The sequence below is a fragment of the Pelobates fuscus genome, chromosome 6, assembly GCF_036172605.1.
Source record: "Pelobates fuscus isolate aPelFus1 chromosome 6, aPelFus1.pri, whole genome shotgun sequence".
NCBI lineage: Eukaryota > Metazoa > Chordata > Amphibia > Anura > Pelobatidae > Pelobates > Pelobates fuscus.
The window spans coordinates 227219932-227244690 of NC_086322.1; the positions used below are offsets into that span (position 1 = coordinate 227219932).

Sequence of the window (24759 nt, forward strand, 5' to 3'; positions counted from 1 at the left end):
TGCTTAAGGTGTTTGGACTGTTCTTCGAACTACTAGAAACGACAGATCCTAGGATAAGAAAATGAGATAAGGCGATTTGGTGCAACCAACTGACACTTGTTCTCTAGCCATGGAAGCCATTAGAAATCTTGTGACCAATACCTACTATTCCTTCTATTGCAATATAATCTTTTTATTTTATCTTTTAAACTAACTTCACGGAAAGAAATGTTTATATGTTAGCTACAAATGATAAATGGCGGAGACATTGGAACAAGAAAGATCTTTATTTCACTTATTACAGTAATGTTGTCCACTTGGTTCAGTTTGAAACTTAGGTTTTACGACGTGTAACATGATCATAGATGACAACTTGTGTGTAAAGATCGGTTTGGATAGGAGTCCTTGTTGAGTTATCTCCAGGGGAGACCTAAAATTAAATAAAAATACAGTTACTTATCAAATCATACTTTTTTTTTTCAGTAAAGTAAATTACCGTAAGTTCAATATCACAACACAGATTAACAACAAAAAGAGTGGAAAAAAATGATAGCACAAACATGTTTGGCCTATAAACAGAGATGAAAGCATTGGGACAAACAAGATACTATTCTCTAACTCCCCTGTTTTGGGGGATGTTTTGTAATTCTATTGTCTGTGCATGTCAACTGTTCAGTAAATAAATTCCTTGGTGGCTCTCTCATGCCCAGGGTAACTGGAAATTGGTAGTTGACAGTCTGTGCTGGCAAGCAACCAAAAAAAAAAAACAAACAAAAAAAAACAATCCCAACATAAAAACCCCAAGACAAAACATAATTAAATATAACATTGCTAACCTACTGTTTTACTGTGTTAATATATCTTTTGATATTATTGATATATTAAAGGAGACCCTGTGGACTGCAGTGGACTGCAGTGACCTGGGATCCACTTAATTTCATTCAATGGTTTATCGATACTCTTAGACCAGGGGATAAGAAAGTTATTTTACATTTTTTTGTATTCATTTGTAGACAAAATTAGGCAATACTTGTCTGTATACGCAGAAATTAGGGACTGGGCATTACGTGCATGAAGAAATATATTTATCTTATATGATAGAGAAGAAAGATAATATTCAGGTATGCATATGGGGGAAAAGATGGGGAGCTTATATGAAGAGAAAGGGATTATAAATGGGCACTTGGAATGAAAAGGAGGTAAGATGGCTGGGGACTGTTAAGAAAGACTGATGGGAGTGAGGGAAACAGATGGTGATTTGGCATAGCAGACAGGTTGGGAGTTGGTACAAAGAGGAGAACATCTACACAAAGAACCAGCATGAAAATGTGGAGGCAGGTAAGATAGGGAATAATAATGGCATCTGGATTATAGTCAGAGAAAGAACATGTCCTGTTTCCCAATTTTTACCTAACCGCAGAAAGAGATCCTCAAAAGGAGGTGATCTGTCAATTATTTTTCTAAACAGTTATATAGGAAAATAGTGGAAGGAAGGGATACATTAAGGGGAAGTAGTACAGGAAGTTACTTAAGTATATTTGTGTTTGCTTTTTATTTAACCTATCTGACCTATTTGTATTGCTTCTGACAGCACATTACTCAATGTTGCTTGAAATACTCAATAAATCTCAAAATGTATAAAAACTATGATTTTCCAAAGCAGCAATGTTTGTCTGATTTACTAAGATGCTGTTTTGATGATCTCAAGTTCTTGTTAATGGATGTCCTTGTCTAATGCATTCTATAAATACATGTTAATGCTTTTTATTACAACACGAACATTGTCTTCTTTGTAGAAGATTTAGAAACAACTACAAAGAATGCAGAGGCATTTTGTCTCAAAAATAATTACATTGTGCATTTGTAAATATTTAAATGGGCTAAGTGAAATGGGGAGACCCCCCCTTGCGATATATGGACCAAATCATAGCACCAGATGTACTACAAAAAAAATGAACATTAATTGTGGTATTTGAAAAATCTGGTGCAATTATTCAGTTTTATGCTGGATGTGCAGCTGGAGGCACTAAATAAACAGTACAACCCTTCTTCTGTTGACCAAAAATGAATGTTATAAACGTTATAATACTTTTATAAAACAGCAACAATGTAACAAAATGGGGACAAAATAATGGAGTATTTTTTCTGTAACTTAACATGGATACGACCCAAAGGACAATCTGTTGACATCTGAAGTCTACATGATGTTTGCATGACTACCAAGCTTATTGATGTAATATTGACATTAGGCTTGTAAATAAGACTTCTGAATTTATCTTGCAGAAACATTAAATATATTTCTGCATAGGAAGCAGCTGCAGTTAGATAAACATAATCATTGATATATAAAAAAAAAAAAAAAAAGCTGGGCTATTCTAATTCTAAATACCAAAAAGCATGTTAATGCTAAACACATCAAAATACAAAATGTATTAAAATGACACTATAGTCACCAGAACAACTACAACTATTGTTTATATGTTCTGGTGAGTAGAATCATTCTCTTCAGACTTACTTTTTTTTGCAGTAAACACTACCTTTTCTGAGAAAATGCAGTGTTTACATTACAACCTAGTGATAACTCCACTGGCCACTCCTCAAATGGCTACTAGAGGTGCTTCCTGGCGCAGTGACATTCAGTGTCTTCAACCTCCGCATGGAGACACTAAGTTTTCATCATAGAGATACACTGATTCAATGTATCTCTATAAGGAAATGCTGATTAGCCAGGGCGGTGTTTGACTTGTGCTGGCTCCACTGCCTCCTTAACAGTATCAGCCAATCCTATAGGGAAGCATTGTCATCGGCTTAGACCACCACTTATTATGATTTCAGCCAAGCAGGCAGATCAGGGGCAGAGGCAGCAGCTGCAGACTTGAATACAAGTAATTTTTTACTATATTCAGGGAGACAAGGGGGTAAGTTCACGGGGCTAGATGGTGGTTTTAACGCTATAGGGTCAGGAATACATGTTTGTGTTCCTGACCCTATAGTGTTCTTTTAAGGACATTTTAATGTAAGATATGTAAATTGAATAAGGACAAAATGATGTTTATAAATTGATCACTAGGATGTAGATAATATACTGTGATTGGTAAAATGGTAACAAAACACAAATGTAATTTTTTGTATTGAAAAATTCTGTAAAAAGTCAAATTTGACATTTATTTGCAATTCTTCTGTACTTATTCAAAGATTAGCTTTAAATAAGGAAACTTCAATGGAGTATCTTAGTGTTTGCTAAAATATGACTTAGAAAAATGGCTGACTTCTGTACCAAGCATAAGGAATTTGGATGTTTATCAAGCAGAATTGCACATTAACTATGTGTGGTTTGGGGCTGCTTTGCTGCGTCAGGGCCTGGACGGATTGTTATCATCGAAGGGAAAATGAATTCCCAAGTTTATCAAGACATTTTGCAGGAGAACTTAAGGCCATCTGTCTACCAGCTGAAGCTCAACAGAAGATGGGTGTTGCAACAGGACAATGACCCAAAGCATAGAAGTAAATCAACAACAGAATGGCTTAAACAGAAGAAAATACGCCTTCTGAAGTGGCCCAGTAAGAGTCCTGACCTCAACCCGATTGAGATGCTGTGGCATGACCTCAAGAAAGCGATTCACACCAGACATCCCAAGAATATTGCTGAACTGAAACAGTTATGTTAAGAGGAATGGTCAAGAATTACTCCTGACCGTTGTGCACGTCTGATCTGCAACTACAGGAAACATTTGGTTGAAGTTATTGCTGCCAAAGGAGGTTCAACCAGTTATTAAATCCAAGGGTTCACATACTTTTTCCACCTGCACTGTGAATGTTTACATGGTGTGTTCAATAAAAACATGGCAACATTTCATTCGTTGTGTGTTATGAGTTTAAGCAGACTGTGATTGTCTATTGTTGTGACTTAGATGATGATCAGATCACATTTTATGACCAATTTGTGCAGAAATCCATATCATTCCAAAGGGTTCACATATTTTTTCTTGAAACTGTATATCCACTGGAAGCAGGGTGTAAATGATTGAAGTGCAAAGTATTTCAGTAGTAACATTAAAATAAAAGGAACCTAAGATATTGACCTGCCTGCTGCAAATGTAGTCAATGGGTAAAATTAAAAATAAACAAATAATAAAATCTATCCCAATGGTATTCAGGATGACTGATAACCAGGAGAGAATAGCTTCAGTCTCTTGCTCTTTTTTCATATCTAGTGTGGGAGGTGACTGGTTAAAATATTTGTAGGGCACCCAGGGGAAAAGTAGACAAGGGATATTGGTGTAATAATGCCCCCTACTAATAAATAAAATAAATAATACCCCAGCTAATAAATGAACAAAAGTAGCTAGAACGCATTATAAATCAAGATTGCTTATATTCCAATCTAACTCCTCCCTAAATTTTATGTTGTGAGATTAAGGGGAAACAAAATACAAAATAAATGTGTGTGTGGGTCTTCAATTTAAGAAGGCAGCCCCCGTCCCATACATTGTATATATCTGAATAGTAGATAGTATGCAACTAGCTGTTTGGTACACTGTTTGGTACACACTCGGCCTATGAGTCCTGATAGAACAGATGTTTCAGAAATTGGCCTATATGTATCCTTTAAAAAAAATTAGTATATATTATTCATGGTTTCACAGAATGAGAATGGTGAAAACTTTGTTGGGCACATGAATTGCAAAAATGGCAAATTTACTCTGGAAAAAAAACATAATTAAACTAAACAATAAAAATTACCTATAACTTTTTTATTTTCAATTTATATAAAATATTTAGAAAATTACAGCTCAGACAAGTCAAAACCAGGGCAAAAATTGCAAATGAAGGGGAGAAAGAAAATCATGATTTCATTTCTCTTTTTCTCTTTATTTATATGCTGGCTGCCACGTGCAAAGGAAAAAGCTTATAGCGATGATTGACAGGGAGCTAAGATAGCGGCATTCAGGTGTTGATTTATGAATTTTATTTGATTTTCCACACCTCATAAATATATTTTCGTTAAATATAGGGGATAATTAAACATAATATAATACATTCTGGAATGTGATTTTTCCTTAAAAGTACAAAATAACTTGTCACAAAGGGGTTTCACAGAATGAAAATGGTGAAAATGTTGGTTGAATACATGATTTGTAAACATGACAAAATTGTTTATTAATGTTAAGAACAGCTTACCTTAATGGTACAAAATAACTATTGTCAACAAACGATTTACATGAAATGAAGCATATCATCAATAGATATATATATTCTGTGACAGTATTGTGTGTCATGGGAAGAATAGATAATAATTGAAAGTTTTATTTAGAGATTTTGAACAGTAAAATTTCAAAACCGCAATAAAAAGTGCCAAGAAATAATAAATAACGTCACTACAACTCATCAATAAGAGACACATAAGGCAAAGTTCCTTTACTAAAGAATCGTTTTATATTGTGTTGCAAATTTCTATGTTCTCCTTTAAAGGAGATTTGCATTTTTGTCTTAACAAGAAACAAGAATTTAAGCAACTTTAAAAGAAATGTATTGATGTATTGGATTTAATTAGGCAGGTACGTACTTCTCTTCCATTTTGTGCCAGTTGAAGAGGTATGATGTTTTCTTTTTTAATTACGTGTTGGCATATGGACTCTTCCATTGTCATTCTATATGGTATATAAGATTTTTTTTCCATATAACCTAGTTTGCTGAGTCTTTTATTGTGTAAATCTACTACACTTTTTCCCTACTTTGGTAAATCTCTGTTACAAATGGCTATCATGACTATACTTTTTCTGTTTCTGCATAACACTAACTTTTAAGGTACTTGTGACGAAATCCACTTCGCCACTGGTTTTTGGAGGGGTCTGTTTGCCATCCTCCTACCCTGGGACTATGGGCCTTGTGATAACCCATGTTCAAAAGTACTGTTTCTGCCCCTTGGACTTTTAACTGAAACAGATTAATTGTCCAGTGGTGTTTTGTCGTCGAGTGTATGGAACTGTTTTGGGCATGGGACCATGTGCACGGTGTGGCAAAAATAAGACTTCCAGGAAATTCCTGAACCCCTGAACCGACCTGGGTGATTTTTGGATATGTTGTTCACACAGATCGGGGCTATCAGGGGATATGTTGTATTTTGGGGTACTTTTTGGGGTTTGTAAAAATGTATGTTTTTTTCTGTTTAGAGTTAATTGAGTTAGCCCATTGCCTTTGTTAATTGTATCACAGGCAGAGGGGAGGGATTGTGGGCTGGAAGTGGGAGTGTCAGACATTGTTGTATTGTTCTAATTGGTTAGTGTCCTTTGAGTGCCTGTGTTCCATCAGGTCCAGGGCGTGTTCCTCTGGCCTGAGAAATTGTATATAAGCAAACCTGTACCAATAAAGCCTCAGACTTGTTCTACCCTTCATGAAGTCTTGGCTCATGTTTGGGGGATTGGAGAACTACACTCTGGGGATTGCTATAATCAGTATACTCCCCAGAGTATAATCACTAGCTCTTGTAAGAGCAGTTCCTGTTCCTGCTCTCTGTATTACAAGAGAGGTCTACCGACTGGAAGCTGGATCCTGCTCTTGGGTCCAGAGTGGGTGGACAATGGCGAGACCCCAACCAAGCTGAGGTGGTTTGTGGGGTCTGCGGTGGGTATGGTGTCTAGTGGAGTGCTTGGAGCACTTGGGAAGCACTAGGAGCATCTGTCAAGCATGCCAGGCGATCCGTTACAGTACTGTACAACTAAAATGCCTGTACTAGTTGTGTTTTATTTATAATTTTCCAAATTTCACATTTAGAGTATCTTAAAATACAAGCTAATAATAGCTGTTTTAGAATGAATGCATGGGTGTTACATTCCTCCCAACATTGGATTTATTACTATAAGTGTCTGATTGTAATTTAATAATTCTTTGATAAAGCCAGCCCAGTGCAATATGTGTAATCTATACAGTTTAATAAAATATTAAAATTTTAAATGAAAATTCATCATTCTTAAATACCGCCACAATGGATTGCACATGATGATTTTCATTATAAGGCGGAGTACATTTTTCAATATATATTTAAATTCTTAATGTTTTTAATGCCAATTTGAGTATATTTAGTATTAGCAGTTATCTAGCACCAACATATTTTGCAGCACTTTACCACTATACAGTGTGTATGTATAAGAGCAAGTAATTTAAAAGACAAAGCAAATGTTGATAATACAAAAAAGGTGAACATGTTCAAAGACAAGAGGAAGCATTACATGTCAGATAGAAGGAGAATGTAATATATATGATGTCAGTGTCTAGTTAAACTATTGAAAAAAAAGTGTGTGGAAGAACAAGAGGAGAACGGGAAAGAGGAAAGAGAGCACTGGTTGTGTGTGAAGGGACCTGAGGACCGAGGACTGTTGTAATAAGAGAAGTTACTAAGGGAAATTATAAGGTTTCCTAGTGAGTTGGGGTTTAAGGGACTTCTTAAAAGAAGGAGGCTATAGGAAAGTGTGATGGGGTGAGATAGGACATTCCAAATGCATAGTGCAGCCCTTGAGGAATCCTATGCAAGAATTAACAATGTTAGAATCAACAAGGACCAAGAGAAGGTCACTAGCTGAGCATAGTAATTTATAAGGAGGTGTGTTTATGAATTAAAGAGAAAACCTAAGACAGGGTACTAGACATGTTGATGGCTTTAAAATGTTTGTGTCAGAAGTCGGATCCTGAAAGGTGCAGGAAGCCGATGTTAAGCCTGGCAAAGGTTAGGCTTAGAAGGAACATTGGGTGAATAAAATAAATCTGGTGGCAGCATTCATTCATCGCAGTGGGCATTTACAATGCCAATGAGGAGTGAGTTGCAATAGTAAAAGTATGAAATTATAAGTGAAAAACTGCCTTAGTTAAATCACTTCAGACAGGGGAAAATACAAGCAATGTTTTTAATGTGGACATTACATGATTTGGAGACAGATGTGGAGAGAAAGGTGAGGGTGGATCAAATGTAACACTAAGGAAGGGCGCTTGTGGGGTTGGATTAATGGGTGTTTCTGGAGATAAACCGTGGAGGCAAAGTATTTGTAGGAATGAATAGAATTTTTGAAAACAGAGTTTTACAAAATTTAAAGTGGTCTAGTTCGAGATACAAGCAATCAAGAGGCAGGAAAGAGAACAGGGGAGGATAGGTAAATCAAAATACACTGTATACTACACGCCATCTTTGTATAAACCACATGTTATTGAAAAGGACTTTGATTATTTAGTGTCTGATTGTAATTTACTCAGTCTTTGAAGTAGCCAACTCAGTGCAATATAAGTAAACTATTGTAAGAACCTTGCTACAGTTTAATATAGAATGGAATTTTTAAATGAATATTTATCAATCGCATGTGCCGCCACAATGGATGGATGAGTACCGGATGAATCCTGGTATAATGAGGAAGACATTTGTCAAAATAAAGCAGTCATACAGCTGTAAATAAAACATACAAATCTTATTCTGATTATTTGCTTTTGCAGAGCTAAAAGCAGCAAATGCTTAGGCTTTCTTGACCTTTACAATTCACTGAAGAAGTCTCTTGTAATTATTTTACTAAAGCTTGAGTAATGCCTTCTCTGACTTTGTGCTTGAATATAAAAAAAAAATAAAAAAATAAATGTGCTAGGTTCCTGTGCTAAACTCGTACTATATTACCCATTATGGTGAGTCTAATCCAGCAGTCTCTCTGCTTGGGGACTTGAAGCTCTTACTAATTGTCCCCTCTATGGCCAGACAAGACCTGGCAAGAGGTTTGCATCAACAGCATCATATGATACTCCGGGGAGAATGCTTTAAAGGGACTCTCCAGTGCCAGGAAAACAAACCGTTTTCCTGGCACTGCAGGTCCCCTCTCCCTCCCACCCCCCATCCCAGGTTGCTGAAGGGATTAAAACCCCTTCAGTGACTTACCTGTATCCAGCGCCGATGTCCCTCAGCACTGGGTCAGGCTCCGCCTACGCTCCGGACGTCGGCGAAGGAGACCTATCGCGCATGCGCGGCCGGCGGCAGGGGAGACCTAATGCACATGCCCGGCAATGCTGCGCACGTGCACTAGACCTCCCCATAGGAAAGCATTGAATAATGCTTTCAATGCTTTCCTATGGGGATTTCGGCAACGCTGGAGGTCCTCACATAGCGTGAGGACATCCAGCGTCGTTATAACACACTTTTCATGTACTATGAACATGGAAGTGTCCTCTAGTGGACAGCCACTAGAGGAGGACCTAACCCTGCAAGGTAAATATTGCAGTTTATGAAAACTGCAAAAATTACACTTGCAGGGTTAAGGGTAGTGGGAGTTGGCACCCAGACCACTCCAATGGCCAGAAGTGGTATGGGTGCTTGGAGTGTCCTTTAAAGTATATTTAAGCACATTACTAGAGGCTTGCACAAATTCCAATTAACATTTACAAGGTTAAAGCTAAACGCTATCATCCAGAAATAAAATGGCTAAGCATAAAAGTCCTCTTTACAAATAGACATAGAAACCAATAGTGCCTTAAACTTGCAGCCTATGGAATTCAAATGAATAATAATAATAGACTTTCTCTACCTTATAATAGTTATTTTTTCTATCTTATAATTACATAGACTCATAATTACATAGTTAGTGAAGATAAAACAAAGACATGAGTCCATGAATGTCCAGTTCTCTTTATGATACATAAAAAGTTCATTCACTACAAAGAACACTGATTTCAGTTTAAGAGCTTGGCGTAAATTGCAGAAGCCACTTTGGGTTCTAAGAAATTTATGGTTTTAATGTTACTGGCTATTTATATAAATCAATTTTTATTAGATAATGTAAATCATTAATTTCCAGAATTCTATAACAGAGACTTTTTAACTCATTTGCACAAACACAAGCAAAGATAAGATAGTTGTATGGGAAAAAAAAATCTCCAGAATGGCTATTTTATAAATTCGCAAGAGCATATATGTGTCATTATATAGGTTTTGTTTAGGCAAGTCAATCTCCTCCTCTCAAACATATTTAGGAGGTAGCAAGTATGCGCACAATGTATAATAATCATTATGTAATTTATAAGGCATGCGGTTAAGGTAAAGGGGAAGGAGGAGGATAATCAAGACATTTGGTTCTTAGAGGTAGTGTCTGTAATTTTAGAATCTCTGATAATATGTAGATGTAGATTTCTAATGGGGCTATCCTGCATTATATGAATAAAACTTTAATTTAATATTTTTGTATAAGGTTTTCAAATTATTAATAATTTTGGATAAACTTTTAAAACGGATACTGTGTAAAAAGGTCCTTTGATTGGTATTAGGGGAATGCACGTTAACAATAGTGTAGTCTAGGTCATTGATGGAGCATTGCCAAATTGCATATCTCCCCCTGGGGTCTATTGTTTGGTTGTTTGATACTACTTATGAGATCTATCGATACCCCACTGGACTTATGTGGAGTTGTGGAGTATAACTGGTGAGGGTAATTTTGTAGATGCATCCTTGGGTAAGTGTTAGTGCGGAAGTGCGTCTCTTGGAAACGTATGATATCTGCTTGTTTTTTTTTTTTCAGTTCTTTGAGTAGGACATGTCTTTTATATGGGATACTCGATCCTTGTACATTATGTGGACATATTTTCATGCTGGGTTATGAGGTGGATGCTTTAGAATGGTGAGCACCTTGCAGTGGTGGGACTTGTGTGTGGGATCTTTTAATAGTTTGTGGGGGTGAACCTGCATGGGTGAGGGGTTGGGGCTGGGCATAACTCTGGTGACATTTGCAAGTCTCTAGTTAGCAGCGTTTTTTTGCCCATGTGATGGGGACATAAATTGCATGGTGATTGCACAGATTTGTTAGTTCTCACAGGCAATATCGTGGTAAGACATAATCGTATATGCAGAAATCAACAACAATTAAAACAACCATAACAGAAAATAATAAAACCAAAAGGACCAAAATGGTCGAACTTAGCATTCTTGCTATCTTTCTTTTCCACTAGCAATAGTGCTAGATCTTTTTTTTTTGGGGGGGTGGGGGGGGGGGCAGGGGGCAGAGGGGAGGGGTGAAAGGGGTCAGGTCGAACGACACAGCTGCAGAGCCCAACTGTGGCTTCCCTGCCTTTGGCTCGAAGTTCTGTCACCTTGAGTAGTATTCAGTCATATTGGTATTACGAGTTGTCTGGCCTTACGAGTTATGGGTGAAAGTTGTCCTGTGGTGAAATCAGGTGCTACAACATTGAGTCTATGTAAGTCCAAGCTAAGTAACCCTCTCATTCCCCTTCCTGACCCGCATAACCCCATTCACATTGAAATCAGTTCAATCTGGAGCTGTAAGTCAGGCCAGTAGATAGATCTATAGATCTGAAAAGTAACTCACCGTACTTTACCCCTATCTGGCCGTGGGGCATGTCCAGTGAGGTGTCGAAGTCCACTAAAAGGTTGCGTTCAACTTGGGTTATAATGGAACAGGTAGTGTTCTCGAACGTTTCAACTCAACCTCAAGTACTTCATTGTACATACCGTTCCGACCTCTTAAACCAGTTCTGGGGCATTAAAGCGCTTATGACTTTGGTGTAATTTTGATGAAGTAAGTCCTCGTCCTGTGATTATGGATGCTCTTCTTGGCACGGGTGTCTCTTATCATGATCTACTACACCGTTTTCCTGGGCGTTTTTGGATGGTTTAACATTCTTTCTTGTGGGATCTCGGCACTTGGTTTTGGGCTGTCTCCGGGAGCTGTTGTATGGTAGCCCCAGTGTCGGAGTAGCCAGGAGCCCTCTGCTATGTCAGAGACAGCTTGGATCTTGCCTACCCTGGTAATCAGTCATTTTCCAGGGAATCTCCAGCCGTACGGAACTCTTACTGTTCCTCAATTCTCTTGTTATGTTTCAGAAAGCTTGTTACTGACTAAGTGTTTCTGCAGATAGATCTATATATACCTGGTTGTATCTGTATGGCTCTGGTAAGTCTTGCTGTGTCCTGTTAGATCTTAGGATGGCTTCCTTCACGTGGAAGTAGTTCATTATGGCCAGCACATATCTCAGGGTGGTAGTGGGTAGATGCTTCCGCCTGGCGACCCTGTGCGCTCTATCCATAAGAAGCATGGACGGTTGTATGTCTGGGGCAAGGGCCCGGAATATCCCAGCCAGGAATGCCATAAGGTCTGCCAGTAGTACCTCTTCTGGAATCCACCAAATGCCTAAGCTTTTTGCGGCATGACCTGTCTTCTAGATCCATCAATTGAAATTCCTGTCTGTTCAGCTTGACTTCCAATTCTTTCACCGTGTCAGCATAGCTGTTATGCGCTTCTGTATATTCTGCCATTTTACTCTCAATATGGGCCATGTGGTTTCCCTGGTCTGTGGCTTTCTGTGCCCCCCATTGTGACATGGCCGTACACCAAAATGTATTGTGTGATTTGCTGAGTTCACGTCGCTGTAGTAGTCTACGGCACAGGAGCTCAGATCCTTCCCCCCCCCAAATGTTTCATATTTTAAGATTTAGATAAAAACTAAAATATTAAAATATTAAAAAATGTACCCAAATATATAATATCATTTGAAAAGCTTATCCAAAAATATTAAATCAACACCTATGTTGGAAATAAAGATCTTGGGGCTTTAAGACTAAACAGCCCCTGTATTATATTAATGGTGACCTTGTCATGTGTTGTCTACTAAGGGCATCTGTCCTGACAAGTATTACTATTATCCTGTTATACGCAAAAGATCTATCACAGTGCTCAATATTCATAACTGAGAACAAAAACAACTAACCGTAACAAAATAATGTCCTAGGAAAATCATACCAATAAATCTTCAGTCCTATTAATTAGTCACAACGTTCGAGTTAGGTAAAAGAAGGGACACAATAAATAGAAATAAGAAATAAGAAGAAGGGAATAAGAGAGTGTAGTAAATAAGGAAAAAAACATAGAATAGGTTGTAAACATGCATGAGACAATCAGGAAGAGACTATGTAAAGACGGTGAAGCTCAGCAAAGAAGCACCATGCAGCACTGCAGAGTCTGGTACAAGCATGCACAGTTAGCAAAGTGGTATTGTACTTTACTTGGAAATCTACATAATGCAATAAAGGAAAAGAAAAGAAAAAACAACTGCCTCTCACGGACAGATCAAAAGGATCACATAGGAATCCTGAAGTCATAGGTGTTTTTTTGAGTTAATGGTTCATTAGAATACTAAAGTCTAGCAGGCAAGACTACAGAGACACAACTTCCTCCGTTCCATGTCTCTGAAAAGCCAGGTCTTTTGCATTGTTAAAAAACTGTAAAAGTATAAGCTGGTCAATCTCCAATGCAGTGGGACCAATGATGCAGTGAGAATTCCAAAACACCAGCCAATCTACTGTGCTGCCCCCCCTCCAAAGACCCATAGAGCAGCTTCTCCTAAATCTTCACTGCACAACAAAAATCCCATCTAAAGACCCTATGAGCATCCAAACATCTCTCCCATCACCAACAACACAACCGGTCCAAGCAACACTGACCTTACAAGTATCAGTCTGCCATAGGCCCATCGCTCCTGCTCAGTAGGGCTTATAGCAAACAAGGCATTTTCTACAGCCCCCCCCCCCCCCCCCCCCACCAAAGGCCATAGACAGAGGAGCTCAGAATATGCCAGAGAAGAAGTTGGAGATCATGGCAACAGGGCACTAAGGTGACTATTGTACTAATTCTCAATCTCACTTCCATAATATCTTTATACATCAATAAGCACTGCAAGAAGGCAATTCTGGCATGCCATAAGGCAAATATAGATGCAAAAAACAGCAACACAGCACTGTCAAAGTCTACCACACAAGGAGGTGGGGGATAGCATAAAAAAACAAAGAAGAAACAAAAATAAGGAAGACAATTAATAAAACTTACTATCAGGATAATCCCCTCCAGCTAGAGGGAAAGTGGGGTTGGCATTAGAAGACAGCAGATAGGATCTACAATAAAGAAGCCATACAATCTATCGAGCAGGACAAGTCTTATGTAGGGTGGTAGACTGAAGAAATTTCAGGCATCAAATATTAAACAAATCACACCATAATGGAGCTCGTGATTATTATTATATTATTTATATAGCGCCAGCAAAAAATCCGTAGCGCTGTACAATATGTGGACTAACAGACACGTAACTGTAACCAGACTAATGGACGCACAGGAACAGAGGGGTTGAGGGCCCTGCTCAATGAGCTTACATGCAAGAGGGAGTGGGGTATAGTGACACAAAGGATATAAGTAGGGGTAATAAAATAGGTTGCTAGAAAAGTATTCACTGGGAACTTAGTTTGTTATTTTTGACAGTTGGAGGAGAGGAGTCATGGGGGGGGATGAAAAACCACTAACAGGTTAAATGATATGCTTTCCTGAAGAAGTGTGTTTTCAAAGTTGTTTTGAAGCAGTGGAGTTGGGTGAAAGTCTAACAGAGAAGGGAAGGTGCAGCCCTGGATAAGTCTTGGAAGCGAGCATCAGATGTGGGAGTACGGACAGAGGATAGGCGTAGGTCTTCAGCAAAGCGCAGAGTCCTTGACGGGACATACTTGTGTATTAGGGAGGATAGGTAGGTTGGAGCAGCATTATGTAGGGACTTGTAAGCAAGCACCAGAATCTTAAATTGAGCCCTATATTTAACTGGAAGCCAATGTAGGGACTGACAGAGGGGGGGAGCCATGGGAGGTGCGGGCGGACAGGAAAGTGAGCCTTGCTGCCGAGTTCATAATAGATTGCAGCAGTGCAATCTGGGAACACGTAAGACCACTGAGAAGGGGATTGCAGTAGTCAAGACAAGAAAGAACAACGGCATGGACCAGCACCTTAGTCGCGTCTGGTGTTAAATAGGGAAGGATCCGAGCTATGTTTTTGAGATGGAAGCAGCAGGATTTGGCAATTGACTGGACATGAGGGGTGAAGGAGAGGTTGGAGTCAAAGAGAATGCCTAGGCAGCGAGCCTGTGAGGTAGAGGTGATGGTGGTGCCGTTGACTTGGAGCGAGACAGACACGGGAGTAGCAACACTTGAGGGAAGAAAGACCAGAAGTTCTGTTTTGGACAGGTTAAGCTTAAGGAAGTGAGCAGCCATCCAATTGGAAATCGCAGAGAGGCAGTCAGAGACACGAGTCAAGATGGGCAGAGAGAGACCAGGAGAGGACAAGTAGATTTGCGTGTCATCTGCATATAAATGATAATGGAAGCCAAAGGAGCTGATAAATTTACCAAGGGAGGCAGTATAGATGGAGAACAGTAGAGGACCAACGACTGATCCTTGGGGGACACCAACAGAGAGGCGTTGGGGAGAAGAGGCAGAGCCAGAGAAGAAAACACTGAAAAAGCGTTGGGAAAGGTAGGAGGAGCACCAGGAGAGAGCAGTGTCTAGTAGACCGAGAATGAGATAAAGCTGTTGATGATCAACAGTGTTAAAGGCAGCAGAAAGATCAAGGAGAATTAGGATAGAGTAATGGCCGTGAGATTTAGCAGCGATTACATCATTGGATACTTTGGTCACATCTGTTTCAACAGAGTGACGAGTGCGGAATCCAGACTGAAGTGGGTCAAGCAGAGAGTTGGATTCAGGGACACCAACAGAGAGGGGTTGGGGAGAAGAGGCAGAGCCAGAGAAGAAAACACTAAAAAAGCGCTGGGAGAGGTAGGAGGAGCACCAGGAGAGAGCAGTATCTAGTAGACCGAGAATGAGATGAAGCTGTTGATTATCAGGGATTCAGGGAAGTCTATCAATCTCGCATACACAACTCTCTCAAGGATCTTGGAGGCAAACGGCAGGGGCAATATAGGGTGGTAGTTGGATGGGGAGTTATGGTCGAGGTTGCATCCATGCAGGGCTATCTTAACAATATTAGATGCCCCCTGGGCAAAGCAGCTAACCGAAGCCCTTTCTACACAACCACTCACAGATTTTTTTTTATTTTTTATTATTGATAAATAGTGTTGTCGCGAACCCGAAATTTTCGGTTCGCGAACGGCGAACTTCCTCAAATGTTCGCGAACCCGCGCGAACCGCCATTGACTTCAATGGGCAGGCGAATTTTAAAACCAACAGGGACTCTTTCTGGCCACAAAAGTGATGGAAAAGTTGTTTCAAGGGGACTAACACCTGGACTGTGGCATGCCGGAGGGGGATCCATGGCAAAACTCCCATGGAAAATTACACAGTTGATGCAGAGTCTGCTTTTAATCCATAAAGGGCAGAAATCACCTAACATTGACACCTGTCCTCAAAGCCCCTGATACACACTGACACAGAGCAGAATAGAGACTGTTCCCCGTCCTCAGAGACCATGATACACACTGACACAGAGCAGAATAGAGACTGTTACCCCTACATAGGGTCACTTGGCAGATATGGCGGGGTCGTGGGAGGGGGAGGATGACTTTCACCTCTTCCCCTGTTAGATTCCCGTTGTGCTGTGACATCACCCTTATAAGCTGTGTAAAGCATACTATTTAATTTGATCAGCATGGCCACTTGAGTTTTTATAGTTTTCACGCTGCTTGTAGTTTATATATGGTTCACAAAAATCAAACAAACGATAAAGTAAACATGTAAGGATTCAGAATATTCTTTCAAACCCTTACACATTGTGTGTACATACTTTTTGTCTTAAGTTTGTGGCTTTAAAGAGGTTCACGTTGTTTCTATGATGTGCATAACATGTTCTTGTAAATGTTTGTTAAATTTTTCCTGGAATTGTAATTTTTGAATCTGAATAAAGATAGTCAAATCCCTGATACACACTGACACAGAGCGGAATAGAGACTGTTCCCCCTACATAGGGTCACTTGGCAGATATGGATTGACACCTGTCCTCAAAACCCCTGATACACACTGACACAGAGCAGAATAGAGACTGTTCCCCCTACATAGGGTCACTTGGCAGATATGGATTGACACCTGTCCTCAGAGACCATGATACACACTGACACAGAGCAGAATAGAGACTGTTCCCCGTCCACAGAGACAATGATACACACTGACACAGAGCAGAATAGAGACTGTCCCCCCTACATAGGGTCACTTGGCAGGTATGGATTGACACCTGTCCTCAAAGCCCCTGATACACACTGACACAGAGCAGAATAGAGACTGTTCCCTGTCCACAGAGACCATGATACACACTGACACAGAGCAGAATAGAGACTGTTCACCGTCCACAGAGACCATGATACACACTGACACAGAGCAGAATAGAGACTGTTCCCCGTCCACAGAGACCATGATACACACTGACACAGAGCAGAATAGGGACTGTTCTCCCTACATAGGGTCATTTGGCAGGTATGGATTGACACCTGTCCTCAAAGCCCCTGATACACACTGACACAGAGCAGAATAGAGACTGTTCCCTGTCCACAGAGACCATGATACACACTGACACAGAGCAGAATAGAGACTGTTCACCGTCCACAGAGACCATGATACACACTGACACAGAGCAGAATAGAGACTGTTCCCCGTCCACAGAGACCATGATACACACTGACACAGAGCAGAATAGGGACTGTTCTCCCTACATAGGGTCACTTGGCAGGTATGGATTGACACCTGTCCTCAAAGCCCCTGATACACACTGACACAGAGCAGAATAGAGACTGTTCCCTGTCCACAGAGACCATGATACACACTGACACAGAGCAGAATAGAGACTGTTCACCGTCCACAGAGACCATGATACACACTGACACAGAGCAGAATAGAGACTGTTCCCCGTCCACAGAGACCATGATACACACTGACACAGAGCAGAATAGGGACTGTTCCCCCTACATAGGGTCACTTGGCAGGTATGGATTGACACCTGTCCTCAAAGCCCATGATACACACTGGGGGGAGCTACTGTCCTCCCCAACCACTGCGCGGTGGGTGGGGGCCATAAATCACAATGGGGGGACCTACTGTCCTCCCCCCCTCGGCCCCCACCCCTGCGCGGTGGGTGGGGGCCATAAATCACAATGGGGGGCCGACTTTCCTCCCCCCGGCCCCCATCCCTGCGCGGTGGGTGGGGGGCATAAATCACAATGGGACGGACCTACAGATAGGAGTGGAGTATTGTTCATATCAGTTTAATACCTTCCGCGTCTCCTATCAGTGGACGTGTATATGGCAGCCATTTTAGGAACCGCACACCTGGGCCCCGAGCAAGGTCACCTCGTTCAAGCTGCTCTGGTTCCTTGATGAGCCAGCTGCCCGTGAGTTAACATGTCCCGTGGAGAAGCACTCTGTCCTGTAAAGCCTCACCACAAAAAAATTAAATAAATAACAGCACTCGGAGTGGTGAGTTTAGTAAATGTTCATATCAGTTTAATACCTTCCGCGTCTCCTATCAGTGGACGTGTATATGGCAGCCATTTTAGGAACCGCACACCTGGGACCCGAGCAAGGTCACCTCTTTCAACAGGCGACAAGATATGGCCCTGTAAAACTCTCCTGGATATTATGTACAATTTCTATGGATATGGCATTGATTTATGTAACAGGGAGATGGAAGAAGATGCTTGGTCGGTCCTCTTACTTGAAATTTGTGGCACTGCGTGGGCAAGCTAATGTGCCACCAGATAGGAGTGGTGAGTTTAGTATTGTTCATATCAGTTTAATACCTTCCGCCATTCCTATCAGAGGACATGTATATGGCAGCCATTTTAGGAACCGCACACCTGGGACCCGAGCAAGGTCACCTCTTTCAACAGGCGACAAGATATGGCCCTGTAAAACTCTCCTGGATATTATGTACAATTTCTATGGATATGGCATTGATTTATGTAACAGGGAGATGGAAGAAGATGCTTGGTCGGTCCTCTTACTTGAAATTTGTGGCACTGCGCGGGCAAGCTAATGTGCCACCAGATAGGAGTGGTGAGTTTAGTATTGTTCATATCAGTTTAATACCTTCCGCGTCTCCTATCAGTGGACGTGTAAATGGCAGAGATTTTTAATTGTTGAATCACCTCCCCTTTTTAGGACAAGGTGGGAAGATGCTTAGACCACTGGTATATTGGTGCCATCTTGGAGGATTTTTTTGGGGTTTGGTTTTTGAAGCCACAGTGCTGCACCAGTGGGCCTAAAAATTAGGCATGTACACATGCCTGAAAAATTTGGTATTGTTGCAGCCGCTGCTGTAGCAGCGGCCAGAAAAATTGATGTTTGTTTCACAGGCAGAAAGTGCCCTAAAGCATGGCGGCTTGAACCCTAGTTGGTGGCGGATAAGTCACGCAAGTCAAATGTCATTCAGAGCTAAAATACAGCAGTGTGTGGACCATTTTTAGCCCAAGGCAGCTCATCTCATCAGGCCTGTTTTAATCGAATGTATCGCCCAGTGTCAGTCCCTTCGGGATCCATCCCTCATTCATCTTAATAAAGGTGAGGTAATCTAGACTTTTTTGACCTAGGCGACTTCTCTTCTCAGTGACAATACCTCCTGCTGCACTGAAGGTCCTTTCTGACAGGACACTCCTCCTCAAAGCTACATTCCTCCTCTGACTCCTCTTCCTCACAATCCTCTTCCAGCGTTGCCGCAGGTCCAGCAAGCGATGCTGATAAGGCTGTTTCTGGTGGTGATGGTGACCACAACTCTTCCTCTTCCTCTTCCTCTTCACGCTCATCTACAGCCTGATCCAGCACTCTTCGCAGGGCACGCTCCAGGAAGAAAACAAATGGTATGATGTCGCTGATGGTGCCTTTGTTGCGACTGACTAGGTTTGTCACCTCCTCAAAAGGACGCATGAGCCTACAGGCATTGCGCATGAGCGTCCAGTAACGTGGCAAAAAAATTCCCAGCTCCCCAGAGGCTGTCCTAGCACCCCGGTCATACAAATATTCATTAACAGCTTTTTCTTGTTGGAGCAGGCGGTCGAACATTAGGAGTGTGGAATTCCAACGTGTAGGGCTGTCGCAAATCAAGCGCCTCACTGGCATATTGTTTCGCCGCTGGATAACGGCAAAGTGAGCCATGGCCATGTAGGAACGCCTGAAATGGCCACACACCTTCCTGGCCTGCTTCAGGACGTCCTGTAAGCCTGTGTACTTATGCACAAAGCATTGTACGATCAGATTACACACATGTGTCATGCACGGCACATGTGTCAACTTGCCCAACTTCAATGCCGCTATCAAATTCTTTCCGTTGTCACACACCACTTTGCCGATATCCAGTTGCTGCGGAGTCAGCCACTTTTCCACCTGTGCGTTCAGGGCGGACAGGAGTGCTTGTCCGGTGTGACTCTCTGCTTTCAAGCAAGTCAAACCCAAGACGGCGTGACACTGCCGTATCCGGGATGTGGAATAGTACCTGGGGAGCTGGGAGGGTGCCGTTGATGTGGAGCAAGACGCAGCAGCACAAGAGGACTCAGCCGAGGAGATTTTGGAAGAGGATGGAGTAGGAGGAGTAGAGGAGGTGGCAGCAGGACTGCCTGCAATTTGTGGCGGTGTCACCAACTCCTCTGCAATGCCACGCATTCCTTGCTTGTCAGCCATCAGCAGGTTTACCCAATGCGCAGTGTAGGTGATATACCTGCCCTGACCATGCTTTGCAGACCAGGTATCAGTGGTCAGATGGACCCTTGCCCCAACACTGTGTGCCAGACATGCCATGACTTCCTTTTGCACAATCGAGTACAAGTTGGGGATTGCCTTTTGTGAAAAAAAATTCCGTCCGGGTACCTTCCACTGCGGTGTCCCAATAGCTACAAATTTTTTGAACGCCTCAGACTCAACCAGATTGTATGGTAAAAGCTGGCGGGCTAATAGTTCGGACAAGCCAGCTGTCAGACGCTGGGCAAGGGGGTGACTTGGTGACATTGGCTTCTTACGCTCAAACATGTCCTTGACAGACACATGACTGTGGGCAGATGAGCGGGAACTGCTCAAGGCGGGAGACGGAGTGGCGGATGGTTGAGAGGGGGCAAGAAGGACAGCAGTGGTTGACGTGGCTGAAGATGCTAGACCAGGAGGAGGATGGCGGCTTAGAGTAGGCGTGCTGCTTGTACTCATGTGTTGATCCCATAGGCGTTTGTGATGTGAGATCATGTGCCTACGCAAAGCAGTTGTACCTAGGTGGGTGTTGGACCTCCCACGACTCAGTTTCCTTTGGCACAGGTTGCAAATGGCATCGCTGTTGTCCGAGGCAGACACACAAAAAAAATGCCACACTGCTGAGCTCTGCAATGACAGCATTCTGGTGGTGGACACAGCATGCGTTGATTGGCGTGCTGTCGGGCTGACCCCGGGTGCCAATGCATGCTGTCTGACTGTGCCACTAGCTCCTTGCGACGACCCCCCCCCTGCTTCCAACTCGTCTCCTCCTCCTCTCTGTCTCCCCATCTGAACTTTCGCCCTGTTCTTCTTCTTGCCGAGCGGGCACCCACGTGACATCCATGGACGCATCGTTATCATCAACCGCTTCGCTTGTATCTGACAACTCAGAAAAGGAAGCAGCAGCGGGTACAACATCATCATCATCACACCGTACCTCCATGTGTTTAATGCTGCCTGCCTGATACATATCCCTGTTATCTACATCCTCTAGCAATAATGGTTGCGCATCACTCATTTCTTCAAACGGGTGTGTGAATAACTCCTCTGACATACCAAGTAAAGCGGCTGTGGTGCTAGTTTTGGTGGTGGCGGCAGGCGGGTGAGTGGTATCTTGAGAGGTGCCTGAAGCTAAGCTGGAGGAGGATGGTGCGTCAAGGTTCCGAGCGGAGGCTGTACAAGATTGGGTGTCCTGTGTTAGCCAGTCAACTATGTCCTCAGAACTTTTCAAGTTCAGGGTACGTGGCTTCTGAAAACTGGGCATTATTCTAGGGCAAAAGGGAATCACAGCACCACGACCACGACGGCCCCTGCGGGGTGGCCTGCCTCTGCCTGTCATTTTTGGGGGGATTAGTGGTACTATAAGTGCAAGCTACTGTGAGACCACATATGATTGGCAATGTGAACTGTAAGAGTTCTGCAGAGCACACACTGTAGGCCTGAGACACCCGCTTGAAGACAAGTAACTGCTATTCAATCTATAACAGTGAAAAACAAATTTTGGTTTTAAAAGCACGCTATAGAGACACCAGATATGATTGGCAATGTGCACTGGAACAGTTCTGCAGAGCACACACTGTAGGCCTGAGACACCCGATTGAAGACAACTAACTGCTATTCAATCTATAACAGTGAAAAACAAATTTTGGTTTTAAAAGCACGCTATAGAGACACCAGATATGATTGGCAATGTGCACTGGAACAGTTCTGCAGAGCACACACTGTAGGCCTGAGACACCCGCTTGAAGACAAGTAACTGCTATTCAATCTATAACAGTGAAAAACAAATTTTGGTTTTAAAAGCACGCTATAGAGACACCAGACATGATTGGCAATGTGCACTGGAACAGTTCTGCAGAGCACACACTGTAGGCCTGACACACCCGCTTGAAGACAAGTAACTGCTATTCAATCTATAACAGTGAAAAAAAAATTTTGGTTTTAAAAGCACGCTATAGAGACACCAGATATGATTGGCAATGTGCACTGGAACAGTTCTGGAGAGCACACGCTGAAGGAAGGACTGACAGAGCCGCTTGAAGGACACTGACTGGCTGCTATTAGCTTACACTAGAAACCTTTTTTCTTTGTAAAAGCACGCTAAAGAGACACCAAATATGATTGGCAACTGTCAAAGCACGCTGGAACAGGTCTACAGAGCACACGCTGAAGTAGGCCTGACACCAAGACGCTTGCAGACAACTAACTGCTCTTCTATTACAGTGAAAAAAAATTATTTCTTTTAAATCTAAAGCTTAAGCTATTGTAAAAACAGATATGAGTGGTGGCACTGGGCAAGAGGGCACAGTATCCACTGTGAACCTCACACAGAAGCTGGCAGGCAGGCAACTGCTCTTCTATTACAGTGGAAACAAAATTTTGGTTGTAAAAGCACGCTATAGAGACACCAGATATGAGTGGCAACTGCCAAAGTACGCTGGCAGGGTTGTGCAGGGCACACGCTGAAGGAAGGCCTGACAGAGCCGCTTGAAGGACACTGACTGGCTGCTATTAGCTTACACTGGAAACCTTTTTTCTTTGTAAAAGCACGCTATAGAGACACCAGATATGAGTGGCAATTGTCAAAGTACGCTGGCAGGGTTGTGCAGGGCACACGCTGAAGGAAGGCCTGACAGAGCCGCTTGAAGGACACTGACTGGCTGCTATTAGCTTACACTGGAAACCTTTTTTCTTTGTAAAAGCACGCTAAAGAGACACCAGATATGATTGGCAACTGTCAAAGCACGCTGGCACAGGTCTGCAGAGCACACGCTGAAGTAGGCCTGACACCCAGACGCTTGCAGACAACTAACTGATCTTCTATTACAGTGAAAAAAAATGATTTCTTTAAAATCTAAAGCTTAAGCTATTGTTAAAACAGATATGAGTGGTGGCACTGACTGTGCAAATGGGCAAGGCATCCAACCTGACACAAAAGCTGGCAGGCAGGCAACTGCTCTTCCATTACAGTGAAAACAAATTATTTATTTAAAATCTAAAGCTTAACCAATTGTTAAAACAGATATGAGTGGTGGCACTGACTGTGCAAATGGGCAAGGCATCCAACCTGACACAGAAGCTGGCAGGCAGGCAACTGCTCTTCTATTACATTGAAAACAAATTATTTATTTTAAATCTAAAGCTTAACCAATTGTTAAAACAGATATGAGTGGTGGCACTGGGCAAGTAGGCACAGTATCCAATGTGAACCTCACGCAGAAGCTGGCAGGCAGGCACCTGCAATTACATTACACAGGAAAAAAAAAAAAAAAGCAGCCTGATGTTATAGCCCTAAAAAGGGCTTTTTGGGGTGCTGTCCTTACAGCAGAGATCAGATGAGTCCTTCAGGATTGTAGTGGACACTGAATACCCTAGCCTAGCTATCAATTTCCCTATCTAATCAGCAGCAGCTAAACTTTCCCTCCTCTCACTAAGCATGCAGCTTCAGAATGAATCAAAAATGGATGCTGGGAGGGAGGTTGGAGGGTGTGGAAGGGAGGGAGTGCTGCTGATTGGCTGGAATGTGTCTGCTGACTGAGAGGCACAGGGTCAAAGTTTGCCCAATGATGACGAATAGGGGGCGGATCAAACCGCCCCAGGTGTTCGCCCGCGGCGGCGAACGCGAACACGCTAAGTTCGCCGGGAACTGTTCGCCGGCGGACAGTTCGGTACATCACTATTGATAAACATAAGCTTATATTTACACAGTGAAGAAAAAAAAAAGTATTTGATCCCCTCCTGATTTTGAAAGTTTTTCCACTGACAAAGAAATGATCTGCCAATAACTTTAATGGTAGGTGTATTTTAACAGTGAGAGGCAGAATAAAAAAAAAAAAAATCCAGAAAAACGCATGTCAAGAAAGAATGTCAAGAATATAAATTAATTTGCATGTCAATGAGTGAAATAAGTATTTGATCCCCTATCAATCAGCAAGATATCTGGATTCCAGGTGTCTTTTATACAGGTAATGAGCTGGGATTAAAGGGAGTGCTCATAATCTCAGCTTGTAACCTTTATAAAAGACACCTGTCCACAGAAGCAATCAATTAATAAATCAGATTCCAAACTCTCCACCATGGCCAAGACCAAAGAGCTGTCCAAGGATGTCAGAGACAAGACACATCACCAAACAGCTTGGTGAGAAGGTGACAACAGTTGGTGAGATTATTCACAAATGAAAGAAACACAAAATAACTGTCAGTCTCCCTCGGTCTGGTGCTCCATGCAAGATCTCACCTCATGGAGTTTCAGTGATCATAAGAAT

The 24759-nt window shown here is 42.0% G+C and overlaps 1 protein-coding gene across 1 annotated transcript in view; it reads right to left on the reverse strand.

The window, feature by feature from the left end:
* Positions 1-243: 243 nt before the first annotated feature.
* The window catches only part of CFAP299 (cilia and flagella associated protein 299), a 534984-nt gene continuing 510468 nt past the window's right edge, over positions 244-24759 (reverse strand). The window contains exon 6 of the mRNA XM_063425365.1: positions 244-409. Coding sequence (XP_063281435.1) covers positions 314-409 — 96 coding nt within the window. The 3' untranslated portion in view covers positions 244-313. The remainder of the gene's footprint in view (positions 410-24759) is intronic.